This window comes from Phalangium opilio, unplaced genomic scaffold, assembly GCF_054372755.1.
Source record: "Phalangium opilio isolate 3A_F unplaced genomic scaffold, DU_Popi_V2 ptg000078l_1, whole genome shotgun sequence".
Taxonomy (NCBI): domain Eukaryota; kingdom Metazoa; phylum Arthropoda; class Arachnida; order Opiliones; family Phalangiidae; genus Phalangium; species Phalangium opilio.
The window spans coordinates 1507462-1529160 of record NW_028324186.1 but is presented as its reverse complement, the minus strand read 5'-3'; the positions used below and the strand labels follow the sequence as shown (position 1 = coordinate 1529160).

The following is a 21699-nucleotide window of genomic DNA, read 5'->3' as shown; positions in this document are numbered from 1 at the left end:
CAAGATGACGTAGAGGTACCTATTGCCTATGCCAGTAAGCAACTGACCGACGTCTAGAGAAGGTATACCACCACGGAAAATGAATGTCTTGCCATCTATTGGGGAGTTGGAAAGTTCCGGCCATACTTGGAGAACATACCGTTCACTGTGATCAAAGATCACAAAGCACTCCAGTGGTTGTTCACTCTGAAAGAACCAAATTCTCGACTTGTTCGTTGGGCAATGTACTTGCAAACGTATGACTTTAAGATCATACACAAGAAGGGAGTTGATAACAAGGGCGCGGACGCATTATCAAGAGCGCCTGTCTCGCTATTAGCCATGTCATTGGAAGACATGACTTCACCGTCCTCGTCAGAAGATTCCAGTCTAGCGGAATCCTCTTCAATGACGTCGACTTCGTCCTCAACCACTAGCGGATTAGCTCCTCCCGCCAATCATGCATTGTATCATTCTTTCACGCTGTAAGAAGTGCGAAAGGCCCAACAAGATGAACAAGCCATCAATGACATCTTAGTTCAGTTATCAGGAGATAATCCTCAACGACATCGGTACTACGAACTGAAGAACGATGTCTTGTATCGAAAGGCCTATGGTAGACAACCAGCAAAGATCTATTTGCCACAGCGGTTCCGGCGGGACGCCATCCGCTTATTCCACGACCACTCTCTGTCTGGACATCGAGGTCGAGATCGTACCTGCGACAAGGTACGAGCCAGATACTGGTGGCCATCGTTCCGGCAGGACGTTACCGAGTACGTCCGCGGATGTCCTTTGTGTCAGATGCACAAGGCCCGCAATAGAAAACGTCCAGGTCTCATGCAGCCTACGGCCATTACTGAGCCTTTTGATTTGCTGGGAGTGGACATAATGGGACCTCTACCAAGAAGCCGCCACGATCACAAATACCTCCTGGTTTTCACTGACTATGCTACCAAATTTGTCGAACTATACCCGATGAAGAACATCACCGCCAGAACGTGCGCGAAGAAACTAGTCTCCATGATCGTTCGCTACGGATATCCGAAAGCCATCGTAAGGGACAATGGGACACAATTCGTTTCTCAACTTTGGAAGGACATTCTCAAGATGTTCAAAGTCAAACCACGATACATCACTCCGTATCATCCACAGAGTAACATCGTGAAGCGCACAAACAGAGTTCTGGGAGAAATTATTTCGATTTTCGTTGGTCGAGATCACCGAAGATGGGACGAGAACTTGCCATTCATCCAGTTCGCCATCAACTCGACTACACACACGACAACAGGAAGAACTCCTTTCTACCTGAACATGGGTAGGGAGCCGAGATTTCCCTGGGACTTAGACGTGGGTATGCGTGTAGCGGACTTTGTTGAAAGGTCCGCCTCGCTCTCGGCTTTAGCGAAGCAACTTGCTTTGTCTAAAGAGCTTGCCAAGAAAGCGCAAGCACACCAGAAACGCTATTATGATCAAAGGCGGGAAGGAATTGAATTTCCCGTTGGTGCGCTTGTCTGGAAGGAGACGCATCCCGTGTCTCAAGCGGCACGTGATGTCGCCGCTAAGTTATGTCTCAAGTGGGATGGTCCCTACAAGATCGCGAAGAAGCTAGACCGCTTGCGATATCAATTAGAAGATAAAGAAACTGGAGAAAAGAAAGGAATCGAGAATATCGCTCATCTAAAGCTGTATTGGTCGAATAAAGATGTCTGCCAACCGGACGGAAGCCAGTCATCCTCACCTTCAAGCAGTTCAAGTTCTACAACGTCACAGTCCGTACCTATACTTCAGGACGCTGGAGTCAGTACTGGTGACGAACGTCGTGAGACTCGACGGGAAAGAAGTCAACGACTGTTGAGAGACCAAGAAGCGCAGACCGAGTCGTCTGGAGAAGAAACGAGGAGCAATCAAACCTCCTCTTCATCCAATGATGATGATGAATCCTCTTATGTTCCCTCGGAAGAAGTACCAGATCTACCTGCGGAATCTGAACCAGACGCTTTCGCGTTATTCTCTGCCAACCGGACGGAAGCCAGTCATCCTCACCTTCAAGCAGTTCAAGTTCTACAACGTCACAGTCCGTACCTATACTTCAGAACGCTGGAGTCAGTACTGGTGACGAACGTCGTGAGACTCGACGGGAAAGAAGACAACGACTGTTCTCAGATCCTCCAGCGGTTTTCCGAGTGAATCGGATACCGCCAGACCTTTCTCCTCCTTCCTCTCCTGATAGGAGCTCGAGGGAGAAGTCTCTCCCTCTACCCTCTCCTCTATCTCACCCTGACGATTCCAGTTCTTCCTCTGAAACTGAGGAAGACGATACGGAATTGTCCAACCCTGTTCCCATAAATCCTATGAGATTTGTCAATCCTTTTCGTAAAGGATGGAAACGTGAGATAGTGCTGAGGAAGCATCCAAAGCCTGGAGGTCCTGAACTGGACATTTATTATCACCCTCCAGCAACATATCCGCATCAGACTCTTCGGTCTCGCCCAGACGTAGAACAGTATCTACGCCTGCATTCAATCACAGATGTGACGTCTAGTGATTTTAATTTTGCCCGTCAAGCAATCTCGCGAGAACCATGGGAGACTATTCGTAACGAAACATAACGTTTTGACGCCGGCCTTGGAGTTCGCCATCGCGAGAATTAGCAGCGACAGAAGACTGCTGCCGAGGCCAGGAGGCCCTCCTTGCCACCTGCCCAAGACTCAGCGGATTGGAAACAAGAGTGCCGCAGCAGACGACTTTTCTTTGGGGGGGGGAGGATGTAACCGTCCACACCAAGCTTCTCCTTCTAGGGAAGAAACCGCGTCGTCTGCTTTACTAATTTTGTATTTTTTATACTAAATTTTGTATAATGCCAAATTGTCCCGAAGTGGCGCCTTAAGCGCCACTGATGTCGAACTGTTAAAAAAAAACATTTTGTTGCGGGGATAAAAACCCCGCCGACAGTCAGTCAGTTGTTCATTTTTGTATTCGCGCTTCTGTCTGGTCGCGTATGTTTGTGTCAATTAAAGACCAGTATTATTTCTAATCACAACCGCGTTTTTCTTTCTACAATAGACTACCTGGTAAATATTGGTAGTCATGGACAATAAGTCCTTTAAACGGGTAACCTGGGACCTTCTAGTTTTACTTTAATTTCTTTGTTAGCCGTGAAATTAGGCCCCCTTTCCTAGTTTTAAATTTTACGGTTACAACCCAAATTCTAACATTCCTAAAATATTCATTTTAGCTAGGATAATGTATCTCACGAACTTTGTTGGGATAATTTCTAATTCTAACATAAATTAACATAGAAAGTTTGATATACACATAAAACTAATATTTATTTTTCAAGGAGTATTGAATATGTACGGTCTAAAACTTTCAAGCTTAATCCACTTTATTATTTATGGCCGGAATTTAGGCTAATCTCGGGAATAATATAGGGGTGTAATAGAAAGAAACGCGTCTGTCGTCTACTAAAAAGCCCAAAAATACCTTCTGTAGCAGACGACAGACGGAATTTCTTCCCGTTACTCCTCTCCACAAATCCCGAGATAAGCCTAACTTCCGGCAATACAGAATAAGCTTAATTGTTGCATTAAATGTTTTTAAAACATTTAAGGCGTTAATTTTACAAAAATTAAATGTCCCAGTGCAAAATAAAACTGATCATATTACGAATTTAACGGATATAATAAAGCTACATATTTTTATTTAGATGGGAAGTTCAAATTTGACATAAATCGCTGCTGATTTTGCTAAACCAACGATAGTTGACAGCCTTACAACCTGAAATAATAATAATAATTGCTTAGAAAAATTAATGTTAACAAAATTAAAACCTAGGCCTAGATTTCACGTGGGTAAAGGGGTAAGAAGACCGGTGGTATGCGAGTCCCGATTCGAGTATCAAAAATAATTTCATATTGAGTATACAGCAGAGTATCAAAAAATATTTCGAGTATCGAGTATTTAGATTAGGCCAAATTTCGATTTTTTTGTGTATTTATGGAGTCCCAAATATTTACTTGTCGAGTATTAATAGAGTAAATTTCTAATAAAATAACGATTACGCTCAATTATCTAATTTCTGACTAGTTTAAAAGATTGTTAGTGAATTAAACATTAAAGCGATTATTTTCAAAATAAATGCTGATAAGCACATAGTCTGCCAAAGTTAAATGCCTTCGATTCGAGCATTAGTCGAGTATTTGAGAAGTTAAAAAGCTACTCGAACCTTTCTCGAGTATTTCAATATGATGTTATCGTGCATCGATTCGAGTACTCGCACACCACCCAATTTTTCTACCCCAGCCAGCTAACAGTGGCATGAGGTTCTTGATTTTACTTTTTACATCCTACTGAGTTATAAGTATCATTAATGCTTACCATATTAGCGGCTTCATCTAAATTATCACACGCAAGAATTCTTAGTTTACTGGTGGCAATCAAGGCCTTTGCGTCTTCTACTTGGGTTCCTTAAAGAAATTCCACAATTGAGATTATTAAAAATTAAATAAATTATCTCTTATTACAAAATAATTAGCATTTAATTTAAAAACTATCAAGGACTACTACGCCATTGGTTTAGTGGCGTCTGCTAAATTGAACCTTTTACCCTTCGCCTCTCTCAGCCTGTGAAAATTCACCAATCCCATTAGGAGTAAGAGGTTCGATTTAGCAAACGCCACTAAATCAATGGCGGAAGGTGCAGTAGTCCTTGATAATTTTTAAGACTAATTAAATGCTATTTATTTTGTAGTAAGGTATCATTTATTTATCTTATTATATTTTTCCTTTATATAGAAAAAGGCCGTTCTTTTAAGGTATAATGTTATGTTACCTGACCTTTTCCTTTAATTTAAATATTAGACACGGAAATTAGAACCTAACTGACCTTGCAACCTGCAGACAATTGGTATTTTCAATTCCAAAGTTTCTGCAGCCATTATGATTCCTTCGGCGATAATGTCACATCTCATAATGCCTCCAAAAATGTTGACCAAAATGGCTTGAACTTTAGGGGATGAAGTAATCAACTTGAAAGCGGCGGTAACTTGTTCAGCAGTGGCTCCACCACCAACATCAAGGAAGTTAGCTGGGCTTCCAGCATGAAGTTTGATGATGTCCATAGTAGCCATAGCTAATCCTGCACCATTTACAGTAAACCATCTCAGAAACATAAGATCAATTAAAAAACAAGTCACGTAAATTAAATTTCCGTATTAGCATGGGATGGGGAAGGCGTGTTAATTTCATATGTGCAGCTGCTAATGTAGTACAGTATTCATAATTTTTAACTGGCTAAGGTAATGACCGAGATGGCCCAATGGTTGGAGTACATTAAGTACTAACCATACCTACCTAAAAAGGTCTTTTCGTCTATCCAACCTCCACACACAAACCATACACATACAAACAGACCATAATCTAAAAAGTCTCTCACAACAAAAAGCGGTTAACGAAAAAAGAAACTTGAATATTGTTCCTTTGATTTTTGGGAACGTGCTTTCCTCACTAGTAAAACGTACTACCCCAATGGGAGGCTTTTTGAAAACGTACGTATTTCCCCCTTTGGGGTATTAAAATTTCCGCCCCCTCAACGAAAGGCTTTTGGCGCCATCTAGCGGCATAATTTTCGTCCCATAGACGCTAATCTTAAAAAATGGAATTTGAAAATGTACTTTCAAACATCAAATCGTACTTTTTGTACTAAAGACTTTAACATGCACTAAAAAAAGTACAATTGTATTACTCAGAACAACACTGCTTTAAATTCCCCACCCGTTCTCGACTACTTTCAATGTTTCGATGGGAGTGGCTTATAATTTAAAAACTCGCACTCGCCATCTATCGGCCTTAATCTCTTATTATTTTGATTTTCTGAAGATAATAGCGCCCTATACTAACTATTACCATTAACCTCAGCAAGTTTTGATGGAAAGGAGAAACCAGGAGGAAAACTCCTTTAACAAGTGGAGAGAGAACTTGCAAACTCTATGCAGAAGGGTTTGAATCCAGGTTTTTCACCCGGTGCCACCGTCCGGGATCGAACCTGGGACCCTCTTGCTGCAAGGCGAAAGTACTAACTACTTCACCACCCCAAATAGGAATACTGCATAAGGCAAGTAAATAATATTTTAGAAGAATCACATGCTTAAAAACATCAATTAAACATATTCTTAACTAGAAAACTTATTTCCAATAAATCAGATTTAAAGGCAGGGTGAAGCAGAAAATCAAGTGATTTTTTATCGATTCTTCTACTAATTACAAGACCAGTTTGTATAGTGAAACATTTAGGAAATACTTCCGAATGATTTTAAATTTCAAATTAGGTTCACATTTTAAGGATAATTTTAAATAAGGACCTCCGACCAATCGCGTAACGCCCTGCTTTTTCATTAACAAAATTCTCTTGGAACGCTCCGTGTCTCGCGCCACAATTGTCACGTACGTCGCTCGCAAATTTTATGAAATCTCGTGATAAATTTCATTCGATACGGAACGTGCCACGAGAATTTTGGTAATAAAAAGGCCAGGCGTTACGCGATTGGTCGAAGGTCCTTCTTTAAAATTATCCTTAAAATCTGAACCTAATTTGATTTTTAAAATTATTTTGGAAGTATTTTCTGAATGTTTCACTATGCAGACTGGTCTTGTAATTAGTGGAAGAAACTTTGTGGTGCATGGAGCCAATATATAAGCAGTTGAAGTTTCACAATGAAGTATGGGAGAATTTTACCAGAGGCTAAAGCTATGATCCGATGTTCTTACTATGTAAATCTGTTTTTGGTCTATCTTAAATATAAATAACAGAAAATGCTTTAATGTCTATTATTTAAAGGAACGCTAGATGTCAAGGGGAAACGTTTGGAAAAATGTTCACCGTTTATCACTTTCCGTTTACATGAATTACCAAGGTTTCCCCCCCGTTTATAGAGTGATGACCTTTTTTATAGATTAAATCAACTAAATTCTTACCGAGACATCCAATATCTCCATCCAAATGAATGTAATTCAAATTATAATTGCTCGCTTCTTTTTCTCTCGGATCTTGTTGACTCCATTCACGATGGTCAAAAATATCCTTTATACGGAAACTTGCATTGTCATCAAATCGACATTTGGCATCCAAACAGTAAACTATAGAAAAAATCATAGTTTTAGAGTTCAGAAAAGAAGGTGACTCAGTTGAAAGAAATCTCACAAGTAAATAATCAAAACAAAAAACAAACAATGAACCTAATAAAGGTCATTTCATGAGGACAAAAGCAACTTTAGATTATAGACGAATCTATGAACTGTTCAAGGAAAACTTCATGTAACATAATATTATACCTTAAAATAACAGCTTTTTTCTAATTACAAAAGGAGTTAAATATATATAAAAATATGATCTCTTATTAAAAAATAATAAGCATTTAATTAGTCTTAAAAACATTCAAGGACTACTGCGCCATTCGCCATTGGTTTAGTGGCGTCTGCTAAATCGAATCACTCGCCCCTAAAGAGATTGGAAGAATTCTCTCAGGCTGAAAGAGATACGTTCAGCTAGCTAATTGGACCAAGTCACCTTGCGACTTATTGCCACTTATCTAACGCCTTTACAATGCATAGAGGGGTGGTGGCTAGCTCCTATGCCACAGCTAACCGACAGCGCCCTATACTAACTATTACCGTTAACCTCTGCAAGTTTTGATGGAAAGGAGAAACCGGGTTACACCGCGGAGGAAAACTCCTTTAACAAGCGGGGAGAGAACTTGCAAACTCTACGCAGGGTGAAAGGTTCGATTTAGCAGACGTCACTTAACCAATGCAGGGTTCATACAACTTTTGGAAAACAAATTTCCCTGAGATTTCCAGGTTTTCCCCCATATACTTCGCTGAATTCTCCTGGTTTTTCCCGTATATGGAGTATCCTTTAGAGCAAATGTTAATCAAGGAGGAGTAGGGGCAAATATGACTTACATAATCAAAGGACATCCCAGTATCTCAAATATAACCAGAGTAATGAGCCTCCAAAGTATATTCGTAATGGTAATCCTATGGAGGGCAAGTTTATTTTGCTTAATTACTCGGCCCCTGTTTGATGCTATTTTCCCTGAGGTTTTCGTCAAATATTTATTTCCCTGATTTTTCCAGGTTTTCCCGGTTTGTATGAACCCTGCAATGGCTGATGGCGCAGCAGTCAGCGTTTTTAATACTAATTAAACGATAATTATTTTGCAATAAGAGACTATTTAATTTAATTTAAGTATTTATTTTATACTTATATTTAGAAAAAGGACATTATTTTACGGTATAATGTTATGTTATCTGAACCTTTCCCTTTAAGTTATATTTTGCTATTATAAAGTGCGCAAAACTCAAACTTGGCGGTAAATTTGGGGGATGGGTCTTAAAAACAGCTCTATCTATTGAGAAAAATATTGCGATCCTTTTCATGAACAAAATTAATAAATAATGGGAGCAATTTTGTATCATTCAAATGACAAAAATGAGAATAACCAACTCCGGAAGCATCCTCAACCATTGGATTAATTTCAATCAAGGTAGCGTCTTTCTTTGAGAAAACTTCGTAAAGTCTCTTCATGGTATCAGTCGCTTGTGGAATATTTGACTTGCTAAATCCGAGTTTCTTCGCAATTCTTTGTCCCTGTTCTTCACTTATGCCCGACTTAAGATCAATTGGTTCCGTAATGATGGCGTGGGGGTTCTCCATCGCTACTTTTTCAATGTTGACTCCACCCTGAGAACTAGCGATAATGCATGGTCCCTAAAGAATAAGTACCATACATTTAATCATAGGTTAATTCAAAAGATATGTTCATTCCATAAGTTTGTCACTGGTTACAAACTGGAGCTTGTCATGAAGTGAAAGAGGTAGATCATAGATAAAGGGTCAAGCGACGCCTGGTGATGCTCCATCAAAGGCTTAGTACAGACTAAATAGGAAGATGGACTGCAAAACTGAGTCCAGTCCATTCTCGACCTAGTTCTCTAGCATTACGAAGTTTCATACTTATGGAGCATATTTTATAAACTTACGATTAAACGGGTAATAAAATGGTCAGGCAGTTTTCTAATGGGGAGTGGGCAAAGGGGTGAAAATCTCCCCACCCCACACACTAAGCGTCAGACTCTCACTAACCAATCAGGAGCTTACCCCCATTAGCCTTTCACTCTCTGAACTTTGCCACCATTTTGGTGGAAAGGGGAGGAGCCATCTTAAGCCACACCACTCTGGCAGCTCCCTATAGACCACTCCATTAATTCCAGAAGAGAAACAAACACCACAGGGGCGGTGGCCACCTTTTAGGGTTATTTCCATGGTACCAAATAGCACCGCCAGCAAAGCGCGGGTCCAGTGGATCCCCTATAAGTTCACTTCCCTCCTGAACTGCGGGTTTACCTTGGCGAAGGCTACAGGGCGGGGTTTATTAGTGCACATATAAAGCCCGCCCACAAATGCCTCCTGCCTTCTCCAGTCCAAAACTGTAGTTCGTAAGGAAAGACACCTTGTAGGGGATCCACTGGACCCGCGCTTTGCTTTTAAGCTAAAACAGGGTTCGGAGGAAATTTTCAAATGGAAAATCCCTGACTTTTCCTTCCGACTTATCCGTCCCCTACCAAATTTTGCAAATATCCCTGACCATTTTAAAGGGAGGGTGAAGTAGAAAATCAAGTGATTTTTTATCGATTCTTCTACTAATTACAAGACCAGTCTGCATAGTGAAACATTCAGGAAATACTTCCGATTGATTTTAAAATTCAAAATAGGTTCACATTTTAAGGGTAATTTTAAATAAGGACCTACGAACAATCGCGTAACGCCCTGCCTTCTAATTAACAAAATTCTCGTGGCACGTTCCGTGTCGAATGAAATTTCTCATGAGATTTGATAAAATTTGCGCGCGACTTGACAATCGTGGCACGAGACATGGACGTGAATTGTGTTAATAAAAAGGTAGGGCGCTTCGCGATTGGTCGTAGGTACTTATTTAAAATTATCTTTAAAATCTGAACCTAATTTGAATTTTAAAATAATTCGGAAGTATTTCCAGAAGGTTTCACGATGCAGACTGGTCTTATAATTAGTAGAAGAATCAATAGAATTTTCTAATTCACCCTCCTTTTAATGTGTTTACCAGAGCCCACTTCATACTTTCATAGTTACACCTGGCCCATATTTAGCATTGCTCGAAGCAATCATGGTTTGATATAAAAAACGAAATCCCTGACTTTTAAGGAAGAAACTTTAAATCCCTGACGTATACAGGTTTTCAGGGTTGTGTACCAACCCTGTAATGACGTTGCTAACAACCACGAAAACCACAGTAAGGAAAACGTCAATATTAGGAGGCATGACGCATAGTATTCTCGGTTTGAAACTTGTGAAGCCAAAAATTGAGGCCAAACCCTTTCTGCATTTCTTTTTTTTTTTTCGTTTTAAAGTTTAGTTATAAAATAGTATCGGAATAACCTCCCATTCAAACTTTAACTGGAAAACAAAGTTATAAAAATAGTTTTGAAAACTAATTTTTTGCTCTATTCTAGTAAATGAATTAGTATCCTTTTTTAAAATCTTATTAATAAATTTATCATTTTACGCAGTTTTACTTATTAGCAGCTTCTTTTCTTAAAACCGTTCATAAGAATAAAGGGAATTTTTCCCTCTCTTTTGCAATACATAACATATGTACTTGTACTTAAATTTAGAAACTAATAGCTTTTGTACGCAATTTGGTTCTAGACTCCCAATGTCTTCTTTCTTATTGCAAATGAATACAGTTCGTCAGAAAGTTAAACGATTAAGGTTAAGAAAGACTTTCACTCGAGTAAACTTTATGAAGTTGCGCTACTTAATGGCAGGAATATACAGATAGTAGCGCTGTTAATTATAGCTGCCAATTCTATCGATTTCGAGCCGTCATGCGCGTTTTGAGACTCAATTCTCAAGAGCAATTCATGTTAACGCTGCACAACGACCTACTTTCCCTCAGCTAGTCGTCAACTGTTTGTCATCAGCGATTCAGGAGAAATATATTTCACTACTTGTATCGGTATGGTTTAAAAAACTTTTATATTCATTTTAGAATAGTTTTTAAATACTAATATTCAGTGAATGATAATAATTTTATGAATAACGTTTGTAAAATTAAACACCTTACTTTATTTTAAAAACGTTCTGATTTGAACCAAGTCCGAAAAACAAACGATATGAGCGACGTTTATCGATTGACTGAAGTTCAGATATTGCAATTTTTACCTCTTCGAGAGAACATGACGTCACGGAGAGGTATTACACTGGACGTGTCTGTCACTGCGTTCGCAATTGGAAAATCGTATAGCAAACGTGTTCCCAATTTCCGGACGTCGTTCGTAGTACACAGAAATTCGGAAAATTTTGCTTTATTGCTTTATCTGTCTTACTAAACGCCACTCATTAACTAGTCGTTACACCTTCATCTGCTTGCTAACTTCTTAATCTTTCACCCAATATCACTCGATATTTATTGACTTCTAACAACAACACCATTAACTTGTATTTCGTGTATAAGACATATACATTAATCTATACTTATTGGCTTCTAATACCACCATCTACTGGTCTTTGTCTATACCACATAGACACCAATCTGCAACACTGGCTTCTAACACCACCATCTACTGCTCTTTCGTCTATACCACATAGACATCAATCTAATTATTCCAAGAACATCTTTTGATATTAATATTTCAGCTTTGGTGTTTCCTTTTCAATTTACTACATTTATATATAGTTTTAGCGTAAATTTTAGCTTCACTAGATAATATGAATGTTAATGCTTTACCATTCCATAAGGGTTGTTAAAATTGGGTCAATGAATTAAGATACCCTAGACCTAAAACCAAAAATGCCTTGTTTCGTGTCCTCCTTTAAGAGGTCTTAGCGGTTCAGAGTAGGCCGAATGTTAAATATACATTTATGGTGGATTTCATAAACATCGAACGCAACGCAATTTAGTACAGGCGAAGGCCGGGTGTCGTGCGCAAACGTCTGCTTTTTGCACACGACGCCGCCTTGCCTTCGCCTGTGCTAAATTGCGTTGCGTCCGACGTTTATGAATTCCACCTTTAAGTGAAAAATATTAGGTCCTTTAATAGAACTATTGAAGATATATAGTCACTTTAACCTTAACAAATTCACTTGGCAATATCTCGCCAAATTTGTGTTATTTTAGAAGTAGGAATGGAGAACGGTTAGTATTAACTCCAGTCCAACTCATAGCCCAGTATAGAGCCCCTCCCTCCGACACGTAACGAAAATTTTGACTTGATTAAATTTAAGTGAGACTATTCGTAAGTTTTCATTTTCCTCCCTCAAATTTTAACCAAAACTACAGTTCATTCTTTAACTTTTATCCATAATAATAGTTTTGACTTCATGTTGAACTAGTAAAAGATCCTTAAACGATTACTTAAAGTATTTCCTGTGTATAGTTATACCATTTTAGATGGCTCTATCTTCTTAAACATCGGGTAGGAACGAAGCGTATTTCTCCCGAAAACCTTTGGAACGCTTTGTAGCTACAAATACCCTTTTTATATATAAGTTTCTTTCTATATTGGACTAATTATTAAAATCCGGATTGGTTTCTGTTAATTTGTCATGCCTGAAGGAGAAAACATAACAGTTAGCCAAAGAACATTCAGTTGCACGTGGCGCTGATGACAATTAATTTATATCGAATTCTTGATTGGGAAAAAGTTACTTAAACATAGTGTTCTTGAACATAATTTTAACATAAAATGATCAGAAATTTCATAATGACATTACGTAACAACACAAAACGTTTGCTATAATAGGATAAACAATCAAAACACATCCATCCCGATGTGAATTTACCCCAAGAAGGGAATTTTTTAAAGGAAAGGTTCACTTATAAACTTTTTTTTTGCTGTAATCCCTATAATTACACTCAAAACCAAGATTTCGAGAGTTGAAAAAATTTTACATATAGAATATTTTAAATTAAATCGGAAAAACTAATTGCATTGAGGACCTTATAGCGCCTGTATGGTGCTTTTCCGCAAAGCCAGAGAGAGTGCGATACGTCACTCTCATATATTAATTCAGTCCTCCATCTTATTGGCCGAGGTATCTATAGGACTAACTTTTACTAAAAAGTAATCTCGACTATTACGCGGTTGAGCGCTAGACCGGCGACAAGGTACGTAGGCAGCGCCGGTAGAGCCGTAGTCAAGACCGCCGTAGCAAAGGCCTAGCTAGTACGCTAGCGAATCGTGGCACATCGTAACCATTTTGATGCACTTTAAGGGTATTTACAGTGATCGGGAACAGTATAAAAACTAACCGCACACCTAGAGATAACACTCTGACAGTCTTTTATAATACAACTTGGCATTTCGGCAATTGATTTTGATTCAAATTGATCAACGAAACGACTAACGAGAGCTAAACATACAGTTGTTAGACTAAAAAAAAAACCCGACCTAAATTCTTCTGCTTGGAGTGCTAAAATCTCATTGGCTAAACGCTATTTAAACCAGCCAGCCATCTGGCAGGTCTGGCCAAGCACGACAGTGAAGTTTGGAGATAGGGGTTAATGGTGATGTCTATATAAAATTTTATTTTAATTATAAAATGAAAACTATCGCTAATAATTTAATTTCAGTAGTATCACTATCTTTATAAAAGTACTATTGAGCTAAGAGACAAAACAATTTATGGGTGACCCATTCCTTTAACATTTGGAATGTTTTCTATAATTTTACCCGTCGTTACTACATTTTTAGCAGTTAAATTTTGATAGGTTATTGGCTAACATAGGTACAAGTTTAACATGCAGTTCTTTATGAGAAACGCTTCTAGTCCTGGTCCAACTAAATAGTCTTTGCTTTTGTTTTATTAATAACTTTATACGATAACGAAACATACGCGTCAAGCAGCGAGGTAAACAACCATTCATTTTCTAAACCTATCAAGGATAGATCGATAAAAATTGTGGAAATGAATTAAAGGTAATCTAGATCGTGCAAAAATAGCGTTAAAGAAACTTTGTTAATTATAGGACCTATAGCATTCAAATTTATTTCTAGAAATACGGAAACAAGATCCCCACGACCTATTAAGCCCTCTCCATGGCTAGACTCCAGCCATTGCGTACATTTTCGTAGAATTCGTATATTCGCTTTATAGAAACCTTTGACTTGACTACCACAATTTAATATGCCTTTCCGCTATAGTTTCTGACCAACATAGTTAAAAGGTCCCATTAAACGCGTAGTAACCGGATATTGTGATAGTGTAAGGTTTTCGTGTTGGCTATTGGTGATATTCCCTGCGCGAGCGATTTTTGCATGATCGTCTACAGCGATAGCTCAACCGACTTCAAGGAAACTGTCAGTAAGTACTAGACGCCTAATGTCCAATAGGGATAGTCTGGCCTTCTCTTCGGGGGGGAGCCTAACGCGTAGAGGTCAACTTTATTTCTCTTTTTTTCTATTCTACAGGACCGGTAGGCCCTTGTAGATATGACTTGATACCCTTCTGCACAGTTAAAAATAATGGTGTTCAAAGGGTTTATATAGGGTTTATGATTTTCTCAGCAACCACTAAGGGTTTTACAGCACCAACTAAATGGTTTAAAAGGGTCGCCTTCAAAAACAGCAAACCATTACTGGTTTAAAACAACTTTGATAAACCGTTTCTGGTTTATAATAAGAAATGCCAGGGATCTGTGAAAAAATTGGTTTCAATGTAGTCCCTTTCAAGATAACTCCTTGATGGTTTAAAAATGGTAATGCTAAAAACAGCAAACCATTAAGGGTTTAAAAGTGGTGCATAGAAAACAGCAAAGCATTACTGGTTTAAAAGTGGTGTTTTCAAAAAACTGCAAACCATTGCTGGTTTAAAAGTGGTACCTACAAAAAACTGCAAACCATTGAGGGTTCACTGTTAGAAAACAAGGTTTACATAGGTTGAACAAACAGCGTAAACCTCTTTGAGTTAAAAAAGAAGCAAGAGGGTCTTCTTTCGATTTTAAAAAAAAACATATAATACGTATGTGCTGAATACAAACTCTTTTACTTCTGAAAAACAAACCTTGAAAGATAATAATGCTAGAATTTCAAAAACCTTTGAGTTCCCGAAACTTTTAACAATTTAGCTATTCAATTAAAAATACTAATTAATAATAAAATAAAATAAAGAAAATAATATATAGCACCCTATAATTATGAAACGTAGAATATTTTCATACTACAACATTTGCTTTCAGATTTAGCGCGCTTACACTTTTGCACCCTGTGGGAGAAGTTTTGGTACTACAATAGGGGGGGCACAAAACTAGCACCGCCACCTAAGGGGTTCGCGAAAAGCACGATGCGCCGGGAAAAAATGGATGAAAATGCTGTTAACATAGCTTAAATGAAGAAGTTTCATACTTACAGAGAGCTATGAGCTATTTTCGTATGATAAACTAAAATAGACTAAGTAGTAAGATTTTGAGAGTTAGACCTGTGGGGGAACCGGGGGATCTGAGTTGGCGCTGTTGGAGCGACTGCCGCCGTCGAGATAGTTGGCACCCAAGGGTATCTTATCATAACTGATAAGGAGAAATGTTTTCGATGGCACCCTCTTATTGACTTTGACAATGTGATGGTGGAAATATATCTAAGTATATTGGCTCGAATGTTTTTCAACGCCATGTTGACTTTTGGTAACGTGGTGGAACCATATGTTAGGCTTAGGTTATATTGTCATTGTGACGTAGGAAAGGCGCCATATTTACAATGTGGCGGGGAAATACGTACGGGAAAATACGTGTGGGGAATTATTTGCTTTCGATGGCGCCCTCTTATTGTCTTTGCCAATGCGGTGGTGAGATATATTTGTGTTTAAATATATCTACCAAGCGCCATATTGACTTATTACAACGTGGGGGAAATATTTCTATAGTAAACTTCACCTAAAACTAGAATTGATCATTATTTTGTGGCGCCTTCTAAAGTCAACATGATTAGAGTATAAAGATCCCCCAATGATTAGAGCATACTTTATTCTGTTCCTGACTTCAGACTTGAATGTTTCTGAGCTATTATCCCGAGCTTTTTCATAGTAAAATTGTGCAGAGGGTAGGATTTTACTTTATTTTACAAGTCTTAGGAAGAGAGATTACAAGTTTAATTTTAGATAATTTAAATTTTAAGAATGTTTGAATGCAAAGTTTGCAAGCGTCAGTATTCTACGAATAAGCTTCTCATGAGGCATATTCGTGAGAAGCATGAGGGGATTAAATTTCCTTGTACTTATTGCTCCGCAATCTACACAAGACGTCAGAAATTAACGCTACACCGGGCCAAGTTTCATAGCGATAATAAAAGGCGGAAAATTGATGACGCCGGTCCTTCGACCTCATTAACCGTCCCCGTTCGAGACTCCCACCCCGTTGCGGACGCCACTCCTAGAGCGTCGTCGAGTTTATCGGTCCCCACGTTAGACGATCCGACTGGACACCTCAGACTATGGATTTATATTCCCCCACTCCGGTTACCCATAACGGGGGTATTAACTGCCGTCATCATCGAACCCAATCACCCGTCCGACGAAACCACTGCACAAGAGTACTGTCAGAAAGGTGAGTGTCCCTTCATTTAATTCTGATTTTAGTTCTAAATCTAATTTTAATTTTAACTACGAATATAATTTAATTCTAGTTTTAATTCTTAATTCTATCTTCAAATATAATTTAATTCTGATTTTAGTTCTATTTTTAATTCTGGTTTTACTTACAATTTACTTCTGGTTTTACTTACAATTTACTTCTGATTTTAAACCTAAAATAATTCTGATCTAGTCTATATCTAATTATAGAGTTTATGAGAGGCAGTCTTTTATGAATAATGTTTAGATAAAAGAATTATAAGTTTGCGAATACCCATACGGACGCTATCAACGTCCAAATAATCTTTGGGTATGTTATCGCGATGTGGACGATTACTAAAAAGGTCTGCTGTTCGCGGACACTCGAAAAGCATATGCATGGCGTCCCCGATTGGTTCGCCACACAAACAGGAAGAATCCTCCCTGAGCCCAAACCTTTCTAAATATTGCGGAAACTGTCCGTGACCAGACATAACCTGGCTGATAAAGTGATCAGTTACTAGCACCTTCGTGCTAACCGAAGGCCTAAATAGAAAAACCGGACGGCCCTTTTCAGAATCCCTCCAATTTTCCTGCCATATATCCATACTAATATCCCTTAGTTTCGATATGAAAGTAGATTTTGTTTCCCGGAAGACTCTAGCTATCTGATTTTTCGCAGATCCTTCCTTAGCTAACACATCCGCCCTCTCGTTCCCTCTAATATTTGCGTGAGCCCTAATCCACGTTACATTTACTTTTAGGTTTTCCCCGCGGAGATTTAAAATTAATTCTTTAATATCACTTACTAGTGATAACCGATTTTGCGAGCCAGAGATAGCCAAGAGAGAAGATTGACTATCCGTAAAAATACTTAAATAGTTGCTAATTCTATTGCGGGAAAACCAAATTAATGTAGAGTGGATCGCGGATAGCTCTGCCATAAATACACTCGCATTATCACTTAGTCGAAAACTCTCTGAATGAATTTCAAGGTTTTGTTTATAAATTACGAACCCAGCTCCCACCTGGCTCCCGATCTTAGACCCATCAGTATACGCTTCAATCTCGCTACTCTCTGGAAATGCTTCAGTAAAGGAGGGTAAGAGGCTAGGATTACTACTTAATGCAAAGCTTTTACCCTAGGCTAGGCTTAAATTTAGATTAAGACTTAACACCCAAAGCTAGGCCCACTACCTAAACCGAAAGATACGACCCAAAATTAATCTTGACTTACAGCTAGGCATCAACCCAAAGCTAGATTATCAAAATAACTACAGCTTAGAGCAGGACTTGCGCTTACAATTTAACTTACAGTTTAACTTACAGCATACTGAATTTACGAATGCATTACTTAATCTCTACTTTTACTTTACAGCTCAACTTCCATACCAGGGGCGAATATCTCAACGCAGCAAGGCGGAGTACTTAACTAGGATAAGTATTAGATTCGTCGCGTATATCACTTAACATTCCCTTGAACTAAACTGATTCAACGAAGGAAGTCTCAACGCAAAGGGCGGAGAAGGTATAATCGATACTACTAGAACTCAACGCAAAGGCGGAGTAGTTATGAAAAACACTAATCAGACTCAACGCGAAAGGCGGAGTAAGTATACTAAATACACAACACAAACTTAACCTTAGAGGGAACTAAACCTGGCCTACCTGCCTACTCCAGGAGTCATAAGTACAGACCGAGGTCCGATGCACCATCCACCTTCTCCTGCGCCATGCCCCGTGTGCCTAGCTCACACGTCATGGTCTTCTACGTCCTTATAGGGTAGTGAAACTAAACCATTCACTCCCTAGGAGATGGAATCGACCAGGCCTGTTTCCCACGAACGTTCCGTAGGGACAAACCACACTGCCTCCGAACGCGGGACAGCACCTGAGTCGAAACCAAGGGGAAAAGGAGCGCGAGTGGGTGTGGACCTCAAGGCACCACACACCATCTCGACCGAGGTCCATATCTTTCGCCTCCGTGGCCTGGATTTTGTTGTAAAACAACCGGAGCAATGCCATAGCCTTATTTAATGAACCCCCAGGCTATGGTCTTACCGGGTTGCCAAAGCCTAATTTAATAAATCCCCAGGCTTTGGACTTTCTGGGTTGCCGAACACCATAACTTTTACTTCCCTGGGTCGGACTTAAGGGATTTTTAGTTCATATTAGACAAGTCGACTCATCCCCGCATCAACGTCCCCAGAAGGCTGGTTTTCGGTGACACGTGCGATGGAGCCGACAAGAGCCCTACCACCACGACAAGGTTATAAACTTTGGTAGGGGATCCGACTGGACAGGCGCGATGCGCTGATTCTGATCTTCTGGATGACCTGACAAGCCAGGAGAACGAGGATATCCACGACTTTATGGATACGATGGAAGCGGACAACCCGCAACCCTCCACCGCCACACCTGTCGTGCCCATCCACGATCAACTAGAGGAGTTGAACGTATTGCGTAATGCAATCTTCTGCGCCAGATTCACACCCGCTGCGGTGGAAACCGATGTAGAACTTTATGTTAACAGACATAGGGTAGCTATCGAGAATTATCTTAAGGATAAATTAACCCAGGATAGAGGGATTAAATGGTATTTAACCGTTCGAGTGTGTTACACGCGTGATTTAGCGAATTCAGAACAGGAGGTAGAATGTCTCATATCACAGAACCCGAAATCTCTCTATTTTAACACCCAACGTTATTCCGAGACAAATTGATTTAGGGGTTTTAACCTTAAAACGTTTAATCGAGGAATACGAAGCGCAAGGTAGTGGTTGGGCACTAGATAGAATTATGTTTCTTCAAATAAATATTATAGCATATATGCCACTACATGGAGGTACGTATTTCGCCACCCCAAAAAAGTTAGCTTCTAAATGGGCTATTCTTAACATTAAAAACACGGACAATAAATGTTTCCTTTGGTCCATACTAGCGCATTTACACCCCGTTAACGCCCGAAATAACCCCAATTTCGTTGAAAAGTACGTGAGATTCCAAAATGAACTAGATATAGCGGCAATCACATTCCCCGTAGAAATAAAGGAAGGGACGTTAGAAAAGTTCGAGCGAGTTAATAATCTATCGATAAATATCTTTGGCTACGAAAATGAGGTTTTCCCTCTCTACATTAGCTCGAACAGGGTTGACGAAGCACGTCAAATAGATCTATTACTATTAACCCAGGGGGAAAAGAAACTTTTTTGTTTAATTCGCAACCTGAGCCGACTCTTGTCGGATTTCACTAAACATAACGGTAAAGCCTTCTATTGCCGTTATTGCATGCACCGTTTCACTGGAACTAGAGCTGAGCTGAACCATAAGGAACATGTTAAAGAATGTAGTTTACACGGGCCACAAAAGATTCGCATGCCGGTAAAGGAACCCATCTTGGAGTTCAAGAACATCGCATGGCAACAAAAAGTAAGTAACTTTACACGTACTAAACTTGGGAGAAAATGTTGATATTAATATGTTTTCTTTTTTCTATTCCGTTAGGTAAAATACGTCATTTACGCCGATTTTGAGTCTGTTCTCGAAAAAATACATAGGTGTGATCCGGATGCCAACCTCTCTTCAACCACCAAAACCTCACAACACATTGCTTGCGGATACAGTTACGTCATAGTTGCACATGACGGAACAGTGTCAAAACCTGTGACGTACCGAGGGATGGATGCAGCCGAAGATTTTTTGCATAACCTTCTTCTTGAAGACGAAATCATCCAGAGAAAACTCAAGAACAACACGCCCATGAACCTGACTGACCCGGAAGTAGCGGATTTTGCTTCCGCCCAAGTCTGTTACTTATGCGGGAAAGAGTTCACACCGGATAACTACAAAGTTAGAGACCACGACCACACGGACGGAGCCTACAGGGGAGCGGCTCATAATTCCTGTCACCTCAAATTGAAGACGTCGAATTTCGTCCCCGTCTTTATGCACAACCTCTCCCGCTATGATGATCATCTCATCATGGACAAAATTGGACTTTTTAAGAATGAGGAAATTAAATGTATCCCGACGAATTCGGAGACATACATTTCATTTTCTTTGGGTAACCTGCGGTTTCTAGACTCTATCAGGTTTATGCCAGCCTCGCTCGACTCTCTCGTCTCCAACTTGGCCAATGGAGGTGCGGACAAGTTTAAATGCTTGAACTCTGTCTTCAAACCAGACGAAGTGACGCATCTACTGAGAAAACAAGTTTACCCATACGACTACTTTGACTGCGTGGAGAAATTTAACGAGACGGAGTTACCACCGAAGGAGGCTTTTTTCAACTCTTTGACCGATGAAAAGGTTAGTGACGAGGATTATTCTCAAGCTGAAACGGTTTGGGAAAAATTCCGAGTCGCTAACCTCGGCGAATACCATGATTTATATGTAAAGACGGACGTTTTACTCTTGGCGGATGTATTCGAAAATTTTCGAACCATGTGCTAGGAATATTACAAGCTAGACTGCGCTCACGCCTTTACCGGTCCCGGTTTTGCTTGGCAGAGCGCTATACATATGACTGAGGTTAAACTGGAACTATTATTAGACCCTGATATGCATCTTTTTATCGAGAAAGGTATCAGAGGAGGGGTTTCTCTAATAACACACAGGTTGGCCGAGGCCAATAACCAACATCTTCCTGAAACCTACGACGATACGAAACCAAGCTCCTACATCACCTACCTGGACTGTAACAATCTTTATGGCACAGTAATGTGTCACCACCTACCTATGAGGGGTTTCCGATGGTTGGAACCAAGTCAAGATTTCACCAAAGACGTTGTTTGTAACCATCCTGACGATGACACTCAGGGTTTCATTCTAGAGGTAGACCTCGAGTACCCGGAGAGTTTACACGAAGATCATAATTGCCTACCCCTGGCCCCTGAAAGACGGGTTGTATTTTCGACATGTTTTCAATCATTTACAACACTTCCAAATGTATTTTCGTCATGTTATCAGTCACCCCCTTAAGTCTAAGAACTCGGAGATCTGATCCTCCCCTGCAAAGGTTGTGTCTTATCTGTCGTCAAAGGGTTGTGACTAATCAGTCATTGATGGTACGATATTCT

General features: G+C 39.6%; 2 protein-coding genes across 2 annotated transcripts; one reads left to right on the top strand and one right to left on the bottom strand.

The window, feature by feature from the left end:
* Positions 1-3445: 3445 nt before the first annotated feature.
* On the bottom strand, positions 3446-15900 carry LOC149654990 (succinate--CoA ligase [ADP-forming] subunit beta, mitochondrial-like). The gene is made up of 10 exons (XM_089844991.1): positions 15891-15900; positions 14232-14318; positions 13525-13593; positions 13304-13432; positions 13132-13238; positions 8482-8749; positions 6957-7116; positions 4868-5133; positions 4360-4448; positions 3446-3759 (listed from the first exon to the last, which is right to left on the bottom strand). Exons 1-10 carry the CDS (start codon positions 15898-15900, stop codon positions 3685-3687), a joined length of 1260 nt encoding a protein of 419 aa, XP_089701117.1. The 3' UTR covers positions 3446-3684.
* Positions 15901-19420: 3520 nt separating this feature from the next.
* Positions 19421-21333, top strand: LOC149654989 (uncharacterized). The gene is made up of 2 exons (XM_089845105.1): positions 19421-20050; positions 20126-21333. The coding sequence occupies exons 1-2, from the start codon at positions 19421-19423 to the stop codon at positions 21071-21073; spliced, it is 1578 nt and encodes a 525-aa protein (XP_089701231.1). The 3' UTR covers positions 21074-21333.
* Positions 21334-21699: the final 366 nt, after the last annotated feature.

Excerpts from the sequence above, each read along its gene's own strand:
- LOC149654990 (XM_089844991.1), bottom strand. Across the intron at positions 13,594-14,231 it reads GGGACCTTTTAACTATGTTG|ACATCACCATTAACCCCTAT; the intron begins GTCAGAAACTAT and ends AATTTTATATAG. Across the intron at positions 8,750-13,131 it reads GAGATTACTTTTTAGTAAAA|GGACCATGCATTATCGCTAG; the intron begins GTTAGTCCTATA and ends CTTATTCTTTAG.
- LOC149654989 (XM_089845105.1), top strand. The coding sequence starts at position 19,421 with ATGTTTCTTCAAATAAATATTATAGCATATATGCCACTACATGGAGGT. Across the intron at positions 20,051-20,125 it reads ACATCGCATGGCAACAAAAA|GTAAAATACGTCATTTACGC; the intron begins GTAAGTAACTTT and ends CTATTCCGTTAG.